Source organism: Micropterus dolomieu, linkage group LG07 (assembly GCF_021292245.1).
Source record: "Micropterus dolomieu isolate WLL.071019.BEF.003 ecotype Adirondacks linkage group LG07, ASM2129224v1, whole genome shotgun sequence".
NCBI lineage: Eukaryota > Metazoa > Chordata > Actinopteri > Centrarchiformes > Centrarchidae > Micropterus > Micropterus dolomieu.
Genome location: NC_060156.1, coordinates 26375633 through 26395847, shown reverse-complemented (window position 1 = coordinate 26395847; position 20215 = coordinate 26375633). Strand labels below are relative to the sequence as shown.

General features: G+C 39.9%; 1 protein-coding gene across 8 annotated transcripts in view; it reads left to right on the top strand.

Annotated features, from left to right (window-relative positions):
* Positions 1 to 18598, top strand: part of dgkh (diacylglycerol kinase, eta) — a 60910-nt gene extending 42312 nt beyond the window's left edge. For 4 of the 8 annotated variants that reach the window (XM_046054877.1, XM_046054883.1, XM_046054875.1 and 1 more), the window contains 19 exons: positions 54 to 275; positions 619 to 710; positions 1082 to 1181; positions 1287 to 1590; positions 1940 to 2071; positions 4148 to 4282; positions 4460 to 4577; positions 4758 to 4868; positions 5112 to 5208; positions 6232 to 6339; positions 8163 to 8276; positions 8367 to 8501; positions 8642 to 8802; positions 8935 to 9040; positions 9632 to 9724; positions 9916 to 10035; positions 10203 to 10308; positions 11739 to 11869; positions 14935 to 18598. In XM_046054877.1, coding sequence (XP_045910833.1) covers positions 54 to 275; positions 619 to 710; positions 1082 to 1181; positions 1287 to 1590; positions 1940 to 2071; positions 4148 to 4282; positions 4460 to 4577; positions 4758 to 4868; positions 5112 to 5208; positions 6232 to 6339; positions 8163 to 8276; positions 8367 to 8501; positions 8642 to 8802; positions 8935 to 9040; positions 9632 to 9724; positions 9916 to 10035; positions 10203 to 10308; positions 11739 to 11869; positions 14935 to 15021 — 2472 coding nt within the window. In that variant the 3' untranslated portion in view covers positions 15022 to 18598. Of the gene's footprint in view, positions 1 to 53; positions 276 to 618; positions 711 to 1081; positions 1182 to 1286; positions 1591 to 1939; positions 2072 to 4147; positions 4283 to 4459; positions 4578 to 4757; positions 4869 to 5111; positions 5209 to 6231; positions 6340 to 8162; positions 8277 to 8366; positions 8502 to 8641; positions 8803 to 8934; positions 9041 to 9631; positions 9725 to 9915; positions 10036 to 10180; positions 10309 to 11738; positions 11870 to 14934 lie in introns of all 8 variants that reach the window. The other 4 variants (XM_046054876.1, XM_046054878.1, XM_046054879.1 and 1 more) reach the window with 4 other exon arrangements.
* Positions 18599 to 20215: the final 1617 nt, after the last annotated feature.

Here is a 20215-nt window from a genome sequence, read left to right as displayed (position 1 = left end):
GCAGCAGGCATGTATTCCCCTGATGTCAAATAAACCCTCCGCCTGTGTTTCAGTGCCAGCTGGGGGTGTTGCCCTTGGGCACGGGCAATGATCTGGCACGGGTGCTGGGCTGGGGCCCATCATGTGACGATGACACCCAGCTGCCCCAGACCCTGGAGAAGTTAGAGAGGGCCAGCACCAAGATGCTGGACCGCTGGAGCATCATGACCTACGAGATTAAGATCCCACCCAAACACAGCTGCCCCACCACGCCTGAGGGAGCCGACAACTGCCAGGTACTCACAGGAGTTGACAGATATTCACACGCATCAGCAGACACAATCAAACCCAGCAGGGCATCCAGACAGACATGAGTAGGAGGTAGTTGAGCACATGCTGGAAATAGTTCCTGACATTTTCAATTCAGCTTCACCTTAGCTTAAATTCAAAATTGGACAAAGGAATAATGTTTTCCACACAACAAGTCTTTTAGAAAGGTTTGCAATGTTTCAAGTACTGATTAAAAAAAATCTGCTTTAGATTGTTGGGCCTACTACAAGAACATCAGTCATGTATTGTTTTCTAAATACAACAAAAAGTCATGAATACTTCTAAAAAAAAAAAATGTTTTCTCTCCAGTTTCACATTTCAGCCTATGAAGACTCAGTAGCTGCTCACCTCACAAAGATCCTCAACTCTGAGCAGCAAACTGTGGTCATCTCCTCTGCCAAGTAAGTGTTTTAAACATACCAGCATGACCCAAACAGAAAATAACCAGCTACATGAATTTGGGGCAGGACAAACTGGCACTACTACTGAGATTGCCCTATCACAAATATACAGTATACACTTGCAGGTTAACACACACGGCTATGACAATTTCATTAGGCAATAAAATTGCTCCTTTTCATTTTTTGGCATATTGTTCAAAGCAGAGCTGTAAGTTGTCTTGTAAACAGTAAAGAAGGATAAAGTATGAAAGAGTAAAACTGCTTTAGTCTGTGGATCCACAGCTTAGTCTTAATAGTCATCAGAGATCTGATTGATGGCATCTTTTCTATTTCATTAATTACTACACTAATGTTTTCTTCCTGTTTCTTAGGATCCTATATGAAACAGTGAAGGATTTTGTTGCCAAAGTGGGGAAAGCCTATGAAAAAAGTACAGAGAACACTGATGAGTGCGACACTATGTCTCTCAAAGTAAGCCTCAAAAACAATGCAGTTGACATCGAGTGCTGAAAGGCCTCTCCCTATATATTACATTTCTGCTAATTGTCCGTCCTCTGAATCCTCTGTGCCCACCAGTGTGCAATCCTGAATGAGAAACTGGACTCCCTCCTCCATACCCTCAACACAGAGTGCCAGATAGAGACAATTCCCCACTCCACTCCGCCTATCGTAGAGGAGGAGCAGGAGGAGGACGACGACGAAGAAGAGGAGGCCAGTGAGGAGAGCCTGACGGAGCTGAAGGAGAAGCTGGAGGAGCATGAGACAGAGAAAGGAGGAGGAGGTTCCCCACACCAGCTGTTCAAAAGCAGGGAGCAGCTGATGCTCAGGGCCAACAGTCTGAAGAAAGCCGTGCGACAGATCATAGAACAGGCTGAGAGAGGTAACACGTGAACCCTGAGCTCACTTTATCCAATTTTTTTCTGTGAATGAAATACACTACAATACATATATAAAATACATTTTGAAATCCTGTTTTGAGCAGGTTTCTGTAAAGAAAATAGCAGAAATCAATGTTGAAAGCTGAAAGCAGAATTGCTTTTTTGATCGTGCAGAAGGTCATCTGCCTTATAATGGTCCCTGTTGTTAGGTAAATGAAGATATAACCATCACTATTGATGAAATGCAAAAGACAGAAAGATAAATCGGTGGTTGGATGTACTGTACATGCATTAGGGCATCTAATGCATATTGTGTCGTCTTTATCCCACCCTGTGCTTTCTTTTTTTTAGTGGTTGATGAGCAGAACACCCACACAGATGAGACCGAGCTGCCATCTCCCCTGGAGTTCAGGAAGGACAGCGAGGAAGAGAACAGAGACAGCGAGAAGGATGAGGACACCAAAGAACTGGAAGCGCTGCCATGTAAGTGCACCACTGCTTCTGCTGCTGCTTCAGCCCTGTTTCAAATCTCTGACCTGTCTGGCCTTGTCCCGTTCCAAGTCTGTGACCTGATTGCAAACCTTTTACTTGCTTGGCCCTGATGCAGTTCCATCCTGGGCCATTTCCAAAACACTTAACCTGTCCAGTCTTGCCTGTTTGTTTTCCAGTTCTTCCACTTTGCCAGCTGGCATTGTTCTCAGTGCTTTCACTTAAAAGACATTTTGTTTAATTAGTGGTTGAGGCCTACTTTGAGAAGATAGCTCTTGTGTCATGTAGTTTAATGTGTCAAAACACATTCCTTCCCTCTTGTCTCTAAGAGAAGAAAACATTGTATAAGAAGATTACTCTGCTTTGTGAATAGTCTAATTTGTGAACTTGTGAAAGTGAAGAGATGGTCACACAGGACTTTAATGTCGCCACCTTGTGGATATTGCACTGCATGCAGCACAGAGAACCAGACACATAGCTAATGGAAAAAAAAGCACTGCTGACGCAAATCATGTTTCCTGTCATAAATAAACTCAAGGATTAGTGCTAAAAGTGTATAAAGACACCCCGCTGTCCTGTGATATTCCACCTCTCGCACCAGACTAAGTTGTTTATCTCTCCACAACAGTCTGTGGCAATGGAGAACTTCATTAATTATAAATGATTGTACCTGTCGAACCTCTGGTGGCAGGGCAACTTTAACGTCTGTGTGTGCATGTTTATATGTGTCTGAATGTGTTTCATGTGTGCAGCTTTGTATGTAGATGCACATGCATGTTGATGTGCGTAAGTGTGTAGTGTGCCTCTATGTAAGTGTGTGTGCATCGGCCACAGGATGTGTTATTGTCTTAGGGGCAGAAGTTCTTCCTGTTTATCATGGGGCTGCTTCCTTCCTTCCACACATTTTTCAGCCGTTGGAAGACTACGAGGTATCAGTCGAACCTCTGCTTTGTATCCTCTCCTTGTTTCTTCTAATTGCCTCCTTACTCCGTCTTGACTTGGACAAAAATCAGAAAACAAACTGAGCAAGTGGAGGATGTGAACAGATGGGTTTATTACTCGTGGTTTGGTCAAATCCACCTTTTAGTAAATGTCAGCATCCCAGTCTGCCAATCTTGCATGTATTTGTTTCCCCATAGAGGATTCACGTGGCGTCAGTGAGAGCAAAGTTGCTATGTGGCAAACACGCAACGTTCAGAAGCTGTCATTGTGCGTTCAAATGGAATAAAAAAACTGCTGACAGCCAAAAAGAAGGGAGGCAACACGAAGCTGCACTTACTCAGGGCTGTGTGCACTACCTAACTAAGCATGAAGATTTCTAAATGAGAACCTACAAACCTGTCAAACATTCAATCAGAATAAACTTTAAATTGTTATGATTTTGACAAGGTTGGCAAATCCTATGTGGTGCGCGCACAGTAACAACAATAAAATAACAACCAAATCCAAAAATATTCATAAATATAAACACAATTACTACTCAAAGTACTCTTGTTACCCAACACTTTATCCTTAAGAAATGTAGTGGTTTCGGGCTAAATAAACATTGTACCTTAGACACGTTACTCTCAAAATTGGATGGAATAAATGTGGAATGCACCTGTATATGCAATTTATTTCACCAGGCAGGTCAGTCCCAAGTTTTTGTTCCTAAAATTACATCACTTACCTATAACCTTTTATAATTCCCTGCTTTTGTTCTACTGTTTCTGGTGGAACATAGCAACACTAACATACATTATGTTCAGCGTATCTTCATTCAAGAGTGTTTAACTGCATATAAATAAAGACGTGTGTCAAAACTCTTATTTCTGGAAAATTTTAATATCAACCACTGACTTTCAACTTAATTTAATGTCAGTTTAATTGTCAGTTCAGATGACTTTTACTTTACTCTTGCAGCTGCAGTAAGTTTTGTTATGCCCCCTGGTCGGATGAGATGGTGGTATCACATTAAAAAGTAATTGTGTACCCACTGTTCTATTTGTCCTAAGGAACCAGGAATATGAACCAAAGTGTTTGAGTACAAAAAAAGACTTGTGATGTGATTTTTATTTTATGTGTGTCTAGCTGCTAAAAGTCCCTGTTCTCCAACGGAGAGGAGGGTGAGCCGCAGCACTCAGTCCTGTGGCTCCTTCACCATCACCTCCTTCACCACCAGCAAGGAGAACCTCCCTGTACTCAACACACGCATCATCTGCCCTGGTAAACACACACACACACACACGACAAGAAATTATATACATTTCAACCCTAAACCTGACACTATCCCTAAAGCATGTATACAACAAATGTCTCTTCAACTGACCGTAACAAAACACACAAGGACAGGATCACTCAGACATTTCAACTATTGTGACAGATGTCTATGTATGTGTGCAGGCTTGCGGGCAGGTCTGGCTGCCTCCATCGCTGGCAGCTCCATCATTAGCAAGATGCTGCTGGCTAACATCGACCCCTTCGGTGCCACACCCTTCATCGACCCCGACCTCGACTCACTGTAAGAGCCGTTTCTCTTCGTGTGTCTCCTCCCATGTTTGTCATTGTGCCGCTGCTTGTCCAGTCACGTGCCAATCTATATCCACATTTGTCTCTTTCTTTCCCTCTGGTTGCCCTTGATGTATTTGTGTGCGGGTTTCCAGCTTACTTTGTCTGTTTGTGTGGTTGTTTTGCTACCCAGAGAGGGCTACATGGAGAAGTGTGTGATGAACAACTACTTTGGCATCGGCCTGGATGCCAAGATCTCCCTGGAGTTCAACAACAAGCGAGAGGAGCATCCAGAGAAATGCAGGTGAGACACATTTTCCACACATCTCTCAGCCACTGAGCAACAGATATTGTCATTGGCAACCAGCCATCAAGGGAATGTTTCAGTGAAAGCTGCTTCATTGCTCACATTTGTATTTACAAAGCCTTTCTTATGATGGAAGTGTCCAAGCTCAGAATCACTGGCATTCAGATTAGTAAGGCTGATATGCATGTTTTCTTGTGTTTTGACTCCATCTATCTCACCCTCTGCTCCCCTCCTACACAGGAGTCGTACAAAGAACATGATGTGGTATGGTGTTTTGGGCACAAAGGAGCTTCTGCAGAGAACCTACAAGAACCTGGAGCAGAAGGTCCAGCTAGAGGTGAGAAAGGATAGAAAAGAAGAATCAGATTGCAGACTCAGATTTTACAATGACTTGAGTCTAAAAATACATCTACTGGGAATCTGTAGACCCAGGCAGCTGTGGGCTGGAGCAATTAGCAAACAGTGGGGAGTAATTGAGTGAGGATGTGACTTACCACTTCTCAACACTCTTGAAGCTCTGGAAACACTATTCAAACACTATTTAAGTGTTGTAGATGGAAGTGCGATGATTCTGCAACTGCCCGGCTTACTTCTCACCTCAGATAAAAAGTTCAGGATTGGATTTCAGGAAAAACAATGTTTCCAGAACAGCTGCCACGCTTCTCCACTCACAGCCCAGTGGATGGTGTGCTCGTCTAGTCAGGTGTAAGAGAGTCATTTATTGATGTCACACCAAAGGAAACACATAGTGAAAAGTAAAAATAGGCTGCTGGGCTTTGCGAGGCTATTTAAGTTCAAGCCCTTTAAACATGCATGAAACTGTTCATAACACAATAGAGCGCATTTCTTTTACCATGTGGCAGTATTATTTTTAACAGAATTTCATTTTCAGGCAACTATAATTAATTAAAGGATATATTTTGTACATAGGGATTTCTATCTAAGGCAGAGTTGGATATTAAGGTAGACAAAATCAGGCAAATACAATGAATTTATTAGTTATACCAATGAAAAACACCTGCTTAGACACTACTAATTTGGGTAAACAGGAATAGTGTAATGAAATATTATTCCTTGTCTTAGTGTCTGTTCTGTTAGATTTTTATACATCAGAAATTGTTTTTTTATTTTTTTTTATTTTATTTATTTATTTACAGCTTTATGGTTCTTTTGCTGTGAAGCTAGCCTTAAAGTTGGATAAAGGATAGCAGTGAAATGTATCACAATATACTAGATTTGGTGGTCATGAAAGCTGCAGACTGTGACACCCTGAGTTTCTCCTAAAGACACATGTCCCTTCTCTGCTCGCTTCACTTACTGGTCAAGCTGAGCTCTGCCTGGTAATTATTGTCTTTCCTAGTGTGACGGCCAGTACATCCCCCTGCCCAGCCTTCAGGGGATCGCAGTGTTAAACATTCCTAGCTACGCAGGCGGCACCAACTTCTGGGGCGGCACCAAGGAGGATGATGTGAGTGCACATGCAGTACACTAGATATTCTCACTGGAAAAGCCGACTTGGATCACCTTTGCAGAAGAAAATGGGTGTTTACTCCTCAAGCCAGTGTCATGGCTGCACCTCTCTCTTTCTGTCTTTCACCCATTGTCTCTCATTTTCTCTGTTGTTAACTATGGAAAAAGCCTGGATCCTGGTTTAACATGACCCTGAATGTGTAGAGGTGCAGGGGGAGGGATGGTTGGAGAGAAATTTGTGCTTGTTTGTTTAAGGCCCAGAGCACAAGGGCTGCTGGGAGATGAGAGTTAGTTTGCAAATGCGCACACACACACACGCACCCCTTAGTGAGCCCCTGCAGAGGTTACCCTTGGAAACACACATACAGTATGTGCATTCACTGTTATGTAACTGTTTTACTGGAGAGGAAGAAACCAAAACAGGGAGAGGACTTTTAGTTAAACTTAGTCAGCACGCACACATACACACAAAAACAGACATACAGATGGGTGACAAATGAAAGGAAAAACCAACATGAAGTGTCTCAGTAAGAAGCCAGGCCACCACGAGCCTCCAGAACAGCTTCAGGGCTCCTTGCCAAGTCTGTGGAACTCTATTGGAGCGATAAACACCATTACTCCACAAGATATTCCCTCATTTATAAATATTGCCTTTATTTTATCAGGGCATCTCATTGAGGTCAAGAGAGACTTGAGTACAGTAGATAGAAAGACACACAAACATAGTCAGACATAACAAAAGGAGATATAGCATCCGACACAGTAAAGGACATCAATAAATAGGTTGGAAGATGAAAGTTAATATTTGGTCTTATGTTGATGGTAGAGCACATTATCTTCCATAGGTGTCAAACTGGATTAAGATCTGGTGACTGTAAAGGCTGTACTTCATATTCAACCAAACAGTTCAGGGAGCCCTGGCGCACAGAAGTTTCTCCACTTTTTTATTCAGGTTTTTCCTTTAATTTGTCCCCTGTCTGTACGGTACAATTTTACCGGTTTACCAGGTCTCTTTTGTCACTGACCAACATGTTACGACTTAAAACTACTTTGGCCCAAATGCAGTACAGAAGTTTCTGTTGAACGTGTTTTTTGTATTCCATCTAGTGGTCAACATATCTGATCTTGTTCTTTGATCATTTTATCTAGGGGAAATGTTGCCCATCCAGCAATTTTCTTTTTTTATGCTGAGCCCCTCTGTATGTATTTAGGAAGACGCTGACTCCTCATTGCTTTGACCTTTTCACGGGCAGTTTGCTGGCAGAGATCAATACCAGACTTGATGTGATCCTTTCTCATTCAGACTGCAGCTAAACTGAGCTGGCAAAAAAAAATCTCTCCTTTGAGGCAGGTTTTTCTTACAAATATAGCGATATCTGTCGCAGTTACATTAAAGGATAAGTCTGGTGATATTTAAAATTTTCGTATTGTCAACAAATGTCACGAACAGACCAAAATTAACAATAAATTTATTATTTCCTGTCCATTTCTAAGTAAACTCACCTCTTCTGCAGAAATATTTACCAATATAGCTCACATTTATTAATATATTACATTAGTGGCATACTGACATTACTTACTGGAATAATATTTAGGGATTTCTTTAAATCTACATTTTTAGTAGAAACAAATGGATATGGGACTAAGTAAGTCTAAAAGTATTGAGTGACAGATTATTGAAAAAAAAATGTAAGATAATGTAAGATAATATAATAGCCAGCATAATTCTCTAGCAGAGATTTAAATAAGTAGTTATAAAATACACAATCAGATGCAACATGTTCCAGCACAGTTCCTGAAGGTAATGTTTGTGTCGTGCAGATCTTCTGTGCCCCATCATTTGATGATAAAATCCTGGAAGTTGTAGCTGTGTTTGGGAGTATGCAGATGGCTGTGTCCAGAGTCATCAAACTGCAACACCACCGCATAGCACAGGTGAGAACACACTAAAAAGCAACATGAAAGGAAAATAACACATACATATAAGATACGTGCCTCTAATCTGAGCCTCACTGCCCAAATCAGTGTCGAACAGTGAAGATTACGATCCTGGGAGATGAAGGGGTTCCCATTCAGGTGGATGGTGAGGCCTGGATCCAACCGCCTGGAGTCATCAAGATCCAGCACAAGAACAGAGCTCAGATGCTAACCAGAGACCGGGTAAGAAAGAGGGACGGAAGGGAAGTGGAGTGGAGCTCTGCGAGGAGCAGTAGGTACCTAGAAAGTTTGGTGGGTGAGAGTCGCCCTGGTAGACGGACAAAGCTTTGTGATATAAACTTATCCTTTGATTTTCCCTACAGGCGTTTGAGAACACGTTGAAGTCATGGGAGGACAAGTTGAAGTATGATAAGCCTCCTTTGCGGCCTCACCTCTACCCACAGCAGTCTGTGGACCTGGCTACAGAGGAGGAGGCCGCCCTGGTGCAGATGTGCGCCCGAGCTGCAGAGGAGCTCATTACAAGGTAAACATGTACTCCCATGAATATCAGGTCTCACTCTACAGGTCCACGGGCTCTAGAGATGTCTGGAGATTGTTGTATTTTATTTTTTTATCATGGATCGTGCCCACTGACATGTGCTCTGTCTGATCACAGGATATGTGAGGCTGCGAAGACCAATGGGCTTTTAGAGCAGGAGCTGGCTCATGCTGTTAATGCCGCATCTCACGCCATCAACAAAACACACCCAAAGTTCCCAGAGGTTAGCGATCAGCACGAATCACACTTTTTCACACAGGTTTTCATTCTAAGATGAACATTGGGATGTTGCTGTGTTATTTGCTCAGCTGCTTTTTAGAGTTTAAGACAATTTAAACCCATGTTTTTGTGAACAGATTTCCTTAACCTGATTGCTGTGTCCACAGAAGCTACAGTTTAGCTTTAAACCCACTTGTTGTGAATCAAAGGTTTATATTGAACCTGCTGCACACATTATTTATCTAATGTTGAGGTTTAAAGAGAAGTTAAAACTGCATAAGGGTTGATGTTTACTAAAACAACAAAACTAAACTCAAATAGAGTTTTAAAAAAGCGAAATATGAAAATGTGTATTTTAGGACCATTACCCAGTGTTGTTTTATGTAAAGTAGGTTAAATATTGTTTTTAAAATAATCAAGACAAAGACAATGTCTTTTGCTGGTGTAATGTTGTTTTCCAACTTAGCACTTAGTGAAAATTGAATTAAAAAAACAAGACCTGATTTAAACCGTAACAAATGTATGTACTGTTGGTTGCTGAACATATTTAACATGTGTGACATTGTACTACATAACAGTTGTGTCCTGTTTCCAGAGTCTGACCAGAAACACAGCTATAGAGGTGGCCAGCACTGTCAAGGCTCTGTACAACGAGACAGAGTCACTTCTGTTGGGCCGTGTCTCTCTGGTGAGTTATTATGGCCGTAATGGAGATATATTTTTATTTACGACTTTCTTTTACTTTTATTCCATACTATTCAATGTTTCCATCATACTATGGTTTTGAAGGATAAATTTGTTTTATTTTGCGATCTTATTTTCGTAGTTCTCATTACAGTGTGCTGCGTGTAGTTGATCTCGGCTTGTGTTTTCCCCCAGCAACTGGATCCACCAGAGGAGGAGCAGCTGTCCAGTGCTCTGCAGAGTGCAGAGGTGGAACTGGGCAAACTGGGAGAGATCCCCTGGCTCTACCATATACTGCAGCCCAATGATGAGGAGGTAAGAAGCCTCAGCAAACACTGACACACAACATTACTGATATTCTGCCCCTCATAACTAAGACCTATCTGCAGACAGATACTGTGTTGAGTGTAACATGGTTCCATGTAACGGGAGAGCTGAGTAGCTAAATGAAAGGCTATAGGTTGACTGTGCTTATGTACCAGGACCACTCTCTGGGTTACGGCAAGAGGAACAGTCGCAGCAGCATGTTTCGCATAGTGCCCAAGTTCAAGAAGGAGAAGGCCACCAAGAAGACGAGCCCTCAGTCAGGTAGGGCTGCGCCCACTTTCCCCTCAGTAGTGAGCAGACTGGACAGACAGACTGCTCAGGAGGGGAATCAGTCAGAGTCTGTCCCATCTGCCATGGGGATTTGACTGGGAACATCATCTGCACTGCCGGCTCTGACCACCTCATAATGTATTTACATGACATCATTGTTACTGCCTTTTATTCGAAAGGATGGTAGCAACAAATCAAAACACACTGAATGACAAACTGAAAGCTCAAATATTGCTGCAGCTCAAATAACTTACACAAATTAAGTTCAAACAGTTTAGATGTTGTTTTGTTTAGAAGCTACAGAAATTTTTTTTTTTTTTGATCAAATATGTCACATCACATACTCAGATTATGAAATACAACCAGGACGATTAGCTGGAAGTGCTACCATCCTTCATTCATTCATTGATACTGTATAACTGACTTAAACTTCACACACACGCAAAATAAACATACTCGGTTTTTCCAGCAGTCATCATAGTTACCTTTCACCATGCCCCTCGCTGCCATCATATTACATGCATGAAGGCATTACTGCATTGTAGTCTCCTGGTAGAAACACAAAGAATGGGTGTGTGTTTGAGGCGTTATATCCCACAGTCTGACCCTAATCAACACCCCCACCCCCTCCATTCATGCTCATCCAGCTGTCAAAATGGCTTCAGAAGGCGCAAAATGAGGAGAAGAATAAAGGTGCACCAAAGAGCAGCCTGCAGGGATCCAATGTTAGTTTTGAACGAAAACCAGAAATCAAATAATTTTTGCTGCATATAACATTAATAAAATCAACTCAAAACAGTCAATATCTGATTTCTAGATGACCAAACAAGCCACTCTAACTTGGTGCTGCATACTAAGTGGGAATACAGGAATAATAAGTATGTTTACTGGTCAGGTTTAAGAATGAAGGCTCTTCCTCTCATCGCGGGCTGGTTCCTGATTATTTGGGTTGTATTTCCTGCAGACTGCACAGGCTTCTGCATCCCTTTACCTCCTACTTTTTCTGTGTTTTCTGGTTTTGTTGGATGGTATGCATGCCCCCAGCCTTCCTGGAACAGCATTGGCCACTGCCTTGTTCTGACCAACCTTTGGCCTTTGTCAAACTCCTCCCTCTTCGCCAGCTGCCGCCACTGCTCTCCCTCTTCCCTTCCTCTCTGATGCACTCCATCCACCCCCCCCATTTCTTCCTTAAGTGATTTACCACAATTCGTGCCCATGTGTGAGGTTGTGTGTGTGTGATGACATATTCACATGTGTGTGCTGTAAAAGAGAGAACACGAGTGGGACAATGAGTTGAGAGAAGCGTGAGAGCGACAGTTTTTGTTGTGTGTGGCAGTGTGTGTGTGTGCGTGTGCATACCAGTGAGGCGCCCTGAGCTTCTCTCTGCTCTGCTCCGTGTGTGTGTGTGTATGTGTGTGTAGTGGAGAGATGGGGCACAGAGGAGGTGGGCGTCTGGCTGGAACAGCTGAGTCTGGGGGAGTACAGAGACACCTTCATCCGACACGACATCCGAGGTTCGGAGCTACTGCACCTGGAGAGGAGGGACCTGAAGGTACACACACACACCTGTTACCACACCTCAATCCCTCAGTGAATCCGTGTGAACCCTCTTGTCCTACCCACAATCAACTCTGTCTCCTCCTGATATACTGTATTTCTAATGCTCTTTAACCTGGTAGATGTCTCCCTGTTTTGCCACCTCTTGTGCTGCGCTGCATTGCTCTGCTTGGCTTCTACTGTCTGATCGTTGCTTTGGTGAAAGAGACTCGCTGTAGCCCACTAACACTGTGTATCTGCTGAAGAGAGGAAGCCTACAGGGATCAGGGATGGGCTGGGAGTGGAGAGACCAAACTGAGCTGGGCTGGTTGTAGAGGGCCAATAGGGCAAAGTCAGGCAGTGAGTTTAGTTGTGACATTAAAACTGGCTCAGCTCAGAATGTGTGATTCTGTTAAAAAAAGAAGATGCAGTCCCGAGTTTACAGGAGACTGAAATGAGTTGGTGTCATGCGTCTTTACACAAATAGACAAATAGGCACAGATCACACATGCACACATGATCAATAGAATTTGTACTGATCTGTGGGACAATGGATGCCTTCCTTCTCAAAGTGTAGGTGTATACTGCCATTGTTGTGGAAACTAATGTTGCCACCTTTTTTGATGTGCAAAACGGAAAATTGACAAAAACATGAAAGCCACTAAATGGCACCAACACCTGTACGTGCTGAAAAGAGTGATCTCCAAAAAATGACCATGAGGCATCATGTTGGACTTTCTAATGAATTTAGGAAAATGCATTCATATTTCCCAGTTGTCAGGCAACCCCCAGGATCCAACTACATTGTGTGAAATCTCAAAACAAGAAGTGTGATTAAAAAAAAGTCATCCAAACTCATCCTTTAAAAAAATGAGTCAATCACCGTCAATCAATGAAAAAGCAACTGTTGCTATGAAATATCAATATTCAGAAGATAAAACAAATGATTACAAGAATAAATCCATGATATAAACAAATATATTTTAGTAACAATCTCAGGTCTGGTCATAAAAGACTTGTGACCAATACTGAGCAGAACATTTTACAGTCGAACAATAAACTTGTCAGCGCCATCTGGTGGACAAACTCTGCTATGGAGACAGTGTTTCTACATGAACTCTGCCCAACAGTTTGGTTGGTTAAAAAATTATTTTCTTTACATCAGTGCACAGCGAAAGGACACCAGTGTGTAATGACAAGTTTAACCCTCAGTGAACACACACACACAGTATACCTGTGATCAGTGCCCCTTGTTCCATCATCATAGTTTCAATGAGTTGGTAGTCCCATTTCTCCAATTTGCTGCGTTGCTTTCCTGTTTTAATATAATGGATAAGGGTACAGCTGAAATGATTAGTAGATTGACTGGTCAAACAAATCAAAATCCAATAAAAATATATCTGTAATTCTATGATTGTAAATTAAATATCTTTGAATTTTAATATGCCCACTTGGGCTACTCGTGTTCATTTGTGCTTATTTGTTTGTTTTTCAGTCATTATTTCTCTGTCGCAAAATATAGAATAATGTGGGATTCTTAAAGTGTCTCTTATCAACAACAGCAACAACCATCCCACATCTCCACATTCAGCTGACATTTTGACTTGTCGTAGGAAAACATGTCATTTATAACATTGACAGTGGTTCTGTTGTAGTGCTGTGACAGTATGACAGTGAGCAAACATGCACAATATCAGGACCCTGAAACTGAAGCTGAGCGAAAATCAGCCGCTCATTTAACTATTCACACCTGGGCTTTAACCTCAGACAGTCAGAAAATCTTTCATCAAAAGGTTTATTAAATCTTATGCAACCAACGCTTGAATGTTGCACAATGACCACACATACTTCTGTACTCTTTTTACACATCACATGATTCATGCAGTGACGCCTTTTTTATACAGCCTATGAGTGACACACAGAAAACAATTAAGTGAGTGACTTAAAAAATCAGAGGGCAGTTTATACTTCTCTCCCCTTTAGTCACTTATACTATTAGCACCATCAGTCCTCTCTGCACTGGGTTACCAGAACAACATCTGCATGCTTCAGCAAGTCTCGCAAAAGGGGTACTCAGAACATTACATTTTAATTAAGAAGGCCTTGAAAAATTATTTTCTCAGTCAGCTTCTTAATATGAGCAACGATGTTCTACAGGAACACCAACATTTCTACCAAAATTAGAGAAAATTTGGTTACTTCGAATTACAGATCTAATAGCAGCTGTGGGGTTGTTTGCTTATCTTGCGTATTTGAGTGTAAAGTCTTAATACATAATATCTGTTTGTAGGGACAAACCTAAGGAAAAAAATGCCCAGATTCTAAAATTCCCTATAGCTCTACAGAGCTTTATACTATATAAGCACATTGTTTTGGTTGTATGGCCCATAATTGTAGTGTTTAGGTTCAGTCCCCAAGCTCTCATAGTGTCATTTTCAGCTATAGATAAACCCACTGTACACTACTGCTACTAAAACATTTCTTTCAGGAGTTGATGGAGGCAAAAAAAAGAGCCAAAAGGAGAGGGAACATACTTACATTCATCATTATGGTTTGGGAAGAGTGGTGAGCTAAATGCCAATGTCAGCGTGCCAACATGCTCACAATAAAATGCTAACATGCTGATATGTTTACGATGTTCACCATCTTAGTTTAGTGTGTTAGTATTCTGACATTTGCTAATTAGCACTAAAAACAAGGTTCAGCTTAGGCTAATTGTAATGTCATTAGTTTTGTGATAAAGTATTAAACGAAAATGTTGACCTGATGATGGCACTCTGAATGGCTTTATCAAATGTCATGGCAGTTCATCCAATAGTTGTTGAGACATTTCACTCAAAATCACAATTGCTAACCTCACGGTGACACTAGAGAAAACGTCACTAGAGAATCACCGAAGTCATTCAAATTCATTCACTGAGCACCATGGATATCTGTGCTAAATTTAATGGCATGGATTGCCCAATCCAATAGTAGACACATTCAATGCATCACTCTAAAAGCCAAAGTTGGGGTATAATGATTGATTTGCAATAGACTTTTATGTGTTTATAAAAGTTGGTCTTCTTGTTTTCCCGTCAGGATCTGGGGATATCGAAAGTGGGTCATATGAAGAGAATTCTCCAGGGAACTAAGGACCTGGCCAAGGCCTCTATGGTTGACCTCTAACCCGGACGCAGATGCTACCGAAGAGGGGAAACAAACATTCCCCTTACATCAGTGGAAGAGATTGGGAGCACCATAGGCAGTGAAGGAGAAGACAGTTTTTCAAGGAAAGCTGGATTTTATCCCTCGGCTGAGAAAGCCTTTGTGATGGGGTTAACAAGATACATTAGTGTGTTTGTGCTTCTGTGCCAAAATGTTGAGAAAGCTGATGGAAGTGCAAAAGGAAGTCATGGATCTTCACAAAAAAAGCCATTTCTAAGTTAATAACCACTCATAGCACACAATCAGGTATGCGCCTAACCATGCTGTTGACAGTTGACTTGCTGTCTAAGTTGTGACAATAAACTAGTAGCAAAACTAGGACTTACATGTGTGTGGGATTAAGTTTCTGTTCAGTGCAGTAGTGTGTAGAAATGCGATGTCTGGATCTTTGCCTCACATCACAGAGCTGCAGATGCATTAAAGCAACCTTCGGGTTTTAGTAGTGCTGCTGTTCAGAGGAGACAGAGAAGATACACTTGTAACGTCACAGTCTTGGTGGTAATCTGGAAGGTGTGGTGTTTGAAAACAGTGGGATACTGTCGCATGCTATGCTTGCTCAACTTTAAATATGTTTAATTGCATGATTAGTGTCTTGATTTCTTTGCGTGCAAAATAACACTTGAACAAGTTTTACATAACTTAAGTATTACGATGCCATTTGTTACTACTGAAAGCATCCTTTTCGGTCTAAATCAAACTTTTTTCCTAGCTTTAATTTATTTTGTTTGCATGATAATGATTTGTCAAAGATTTGTTTTAAGTGCCATATTTTCAGTTATTTAGTTTAAAATGTGCTTGATTGATAGACATCATAAGACGTTTTTTAAAAAAGCTGTTGATGAGGTATACATATATGGAATTAATATCTGTACGTTGACACGTTGTCTGTGGGTGGAAAATCAGTACCAAAGTGAATGTCCAAGAAAATGACTCATATGATGACTTTCTTCCGATCTCACCACTTAATTTGAAAAGCCACTAGGTCTTAGGTGTTAATTCCAATTAAGGTGGGAAAAAGGTTAGTATTAGTCAGGAAGAAAGTAAAATTGTTGGTCTGAAGCCAATCACAAATACTGTAGGGTTGTTTTTTTAAGAAATACTTAAAAGGCACTTTTTACTTCTTGCTTTATGCAAGTGCAAAGCCTCATATCATTACATAGAATTAACAGTTCACCTCAACTTTTTAACTTTTGGCAATTTAACACAGTATTTAACAATAATGAGAATAGGAGTTAGATATTGGTTTGTAATAGAGCAGTTGATCTGCAGCCTGCATAGCATTGTTCAAGCGCAGCTTTTTTCCCTTCAAATTACAAGTGAGATGTTGTTAGAACAGTACTTTTACTTGTTAGTTTCTTTTAAGACTGGTGGCATTACAGGGTATATTTCTATATGTGATGCTAAGTTTGTATATATATATATATGCACTGTATATACAGTATACCAGTGTATGCAAACAATGTTTCTAAGTGTTGTAGTCTAATGCGTTTGTAGATTGCTGACATGGCATGCATTGTCAACAGCTTACACATTTGATTGTGTATATTACACCATAACAATTGTGTATTGTTGAATCTCTTGTACATGATAATGCTGTTGTATTCTAATGATGGTGCAATATTTTATCTCTTGTTTTGATACTGTCTTTGCAGCTTTCCAACATGATGTTTCTCAGTGGGGAAAAAACAACAACCTCGAAATAGTTTTTTGTACATGTACTCCTCCTCAAGGTTTGGGGATTAGATTTTAAAAGTTAGACACATAGACAGACTGGTTTTTCTTACGGACTCCAAATTTCTTCCAGCAGTTCACTAGTTTGTAGTTTTGCTCCTTTGTGCTTCCAAGATGATACACTAAAGTAGGACTGTGTCAATGAATGAGTAGAATAAGCAGGCATGACTGTTGTGTCAATATAATGTATGGATCGCAATGTGTTTGTGTGTGTCTACTACAACAATCGCATATTGTACCTTATCTGCAGGTATATAATTACCATTGCCAACTAATTTTAACTCTAATCATTTAGTTTTTCCCCTTTGAAAAATAATTTGTCGCTTGTATGTTGTTTTTAATTCTACCTTTTTCCCTCTCAGAGTAATGTGTTGTTTGCTAAGAATTTGTTTAAAAACCTACTCTACCTACTTTTTTTTTTTTTTTTTTACCGACTATCGAGTACTAGAATTTAACAAGGCGCACAACTTTTCACCATTCATCAAAATATATATATATAGAATGTGAGTGAATCAGGGGCTGAATTCACAGTAGTCATGTATTGTCTCTAATATCCCATAAGAGGGCGACCTATTACATCTGACTTCTCCACGGTCCCTGAGTCACATCAGACAGCACGATTTTACAGTCTCTTATGCTATCAGTTGTCAGACTACTTTTTTTAACATATTGTAGTGTTGCTCATTGGCATGCAGTAATCAATAAGCGTAAATCAAATGCCAATCTAAGATAAATTGTTATTGGTCATCCTTTAACTAGCCAAAGATAGTCATTATTTACGAAGAACCACGAAATTTTAAACATCAGAGATTCTGTCCCATTTTGTTGCACATTTGTCTGACTGAAGATCATTTCGTCTCATGGACAGAAGTTTTCTTTTTATTCATTTAGTATATCAGATTCATTGTTAACTATTTGATGACAGTTGGCCTTTCTGGATATAGGTTTTTGTCTAAGTTGAAGCCTTTCTGTTAGTATGTGCTTTAAATGGAGCAGTATAATAGAACTGCTGTTCGCTGCCTTGTTCCTGCAGTGCTCATTAAGTTTTGCCTCACATCCATTTAATCTCCATCATGTCAGTTACCGAACAGAATCCATTAATACTGTTGCAGCTCCTGTGTTGTGTCGGTCTATGTTTATGTTCTCTGTGCGGTCAAAGTGTCTGCTGGGTTCTCTAAATCTTAAGTGTTTTGGCCCCAGACTCCAGGCAAGAGAATGCTTGACCTTTCCATACAAAGTGGAAGTAGCCACCTTTCTCCCTTGCTGTGTTTTCCAGTGGTCTGTAAATAATGCTGCAAACTGCCTGGTTTTCAAAACCAAACAAAAACCCATGCAAGGATCTGTAAAAGACAGGATGAGATATAGTCTTTGACATAGTTCCTAAAGTGATGGGAGAAAAGTGAGTTTCATTTGTTTACATTATGTTTACAATGGCACAGTTTTCATTTTTAAGAATATATATGTAGGTATAAACAATATTTGCATATTTATTGCCTAAGGTTAAATGATAATGTGTATCGTGTTTTCACATTTGGAATATAATGTTACAGTTGTCACCTGTGTTAATATCTGGATGATTTTGGTAAAGTAGTTGATAATTTTTATGACTACTAAGTGACTGTTTTCTGTGCCTTTTTATGGTTAGAATGCATGGTAAACTATTTATTACAATTTGAAGTCACTGAGATGTGTATTTTTGTATTCTGAATAAATAAATGGTCCAGTTTTTGTTGTACATTTTTAAGGTGCCTTAAAATAGGCTACCTATTCATATCTCTCTTCTTCAATAAAACCAAATACATATGCAGTGTGTTTCTGCCTCTGATTTGATTTCACTTCCAGGATTAATGTAGGTGAATAAAATGTGTTCCCGTTGAGTGTATATAGCAGTTTTCCCTCATCTCAAATTAAAAAAATCTTCTGTTTCTTTATTGTGCCATAGGATAAATCAGTTGTGTCGAACAAATTAGATGTGGCATTTCAAAGTTTCATAACCAAAAGTTGAATAGTTACATTGTGACTTAAGACTGTGGGCCATCTTTGACATTTGAAGGTCTTTTGGAACACCCACATCCCTGAGCATTTCTTTTTACATCCTCTTCTGATGAAACTTGCATCTCTACTCTCATCTTCTCTCATGCTTTTAAAACAGAAATGTGTTCAGTAGTTTATCCTACTTTAAGTCAATGTTTTTTTTTTACTCATATCATTCCCTTCATCGTTCTTTTTTCTTATACTATCCATTCTCTTCCATCCCAGTTGTCACCAAAATCTTTTTTTCCCCAGAAAGCAAATACTCAGCACAAGGAAAAGTTTCATACACTTTGGCTGTTGATGTTCTTAGATGCATTGGTTAAGACAGAGACAATCTTCATGAAAATGAAAGAATTGAAAACATCTGTGATGTAAAGGAAATGAAAACATATGGGAACCCATTTGAGCAGTCTTTAGGCTTGCGTTATTAACCCTTTCAGGGTCTCACATAGTAAAAAGCAATATAAATCATTTGATTGGATTTCAGAGTTCCTTTGGGCAATAACAACAATGAAGAATGTTTATTTAACTGGCCACACAGTTTTAATAATTAGACATTAGTCAAATGGTCGAGATGTCAATAACATTCTGAAAGCCACCTGAGAAGGTATGTTTTTTTAATCTACAGTGGCATCTATTTTTTGACCAGAAAACTTCAACCAAGTGGTATGGATGGCTCGGCTGGGTTGTGTTAAGAACAATAAATAGTTTAACAAGGTTTTACTTCTCAAAATGTGGTCAACGAAATGAATGAATAACCCATTAAAATAGCAATCTATAAATTTTAACTTGGAAATGATGATTCTTTTTTTTAGCTTTATTGGTTTTATAGAGAATATAGAAACCCTCCTTTTCTTTAAAATGGGTATTTTAGTTATGTTTTCTTTCCAGTTTTTACTACATAAAAATCAGAAATATTTAATTTCCTTGTATATAACTTAGATTAGTTAATTTTCTAGTCATTTCCTACTTGATATATGTTTATACAGTTTAATGTTAAGGACTGGACAGTATACCACAATAATTTATTCACACAACAACATTAATGACATGGGAAGAATGCAAACAACTAAACACTAATAAATGTCACAAGAGTATAGCATCAGAAGATTCAGGGATAAAGCTGGGTAAATGTACAAGTGCATGTATATGTAGCAAGTGCAATAAATTCATTTCAAACTGTTTTAGAATTGACTAAAATAATGTAGGCTAGGCCAACATGATACCCACTAAATGTTTTAATGCACCATCTGCACCAAGTGCAAGATCTGAAAAATGATTTATCGTGTTTTTACATTTCAGTTAATTTTTACTGTTATGGTTCTTGTGCTTATATAGTTTGTGTCAAATAAAGTTCTATAAAACCTCAATGTTAATATCAAACACTTCT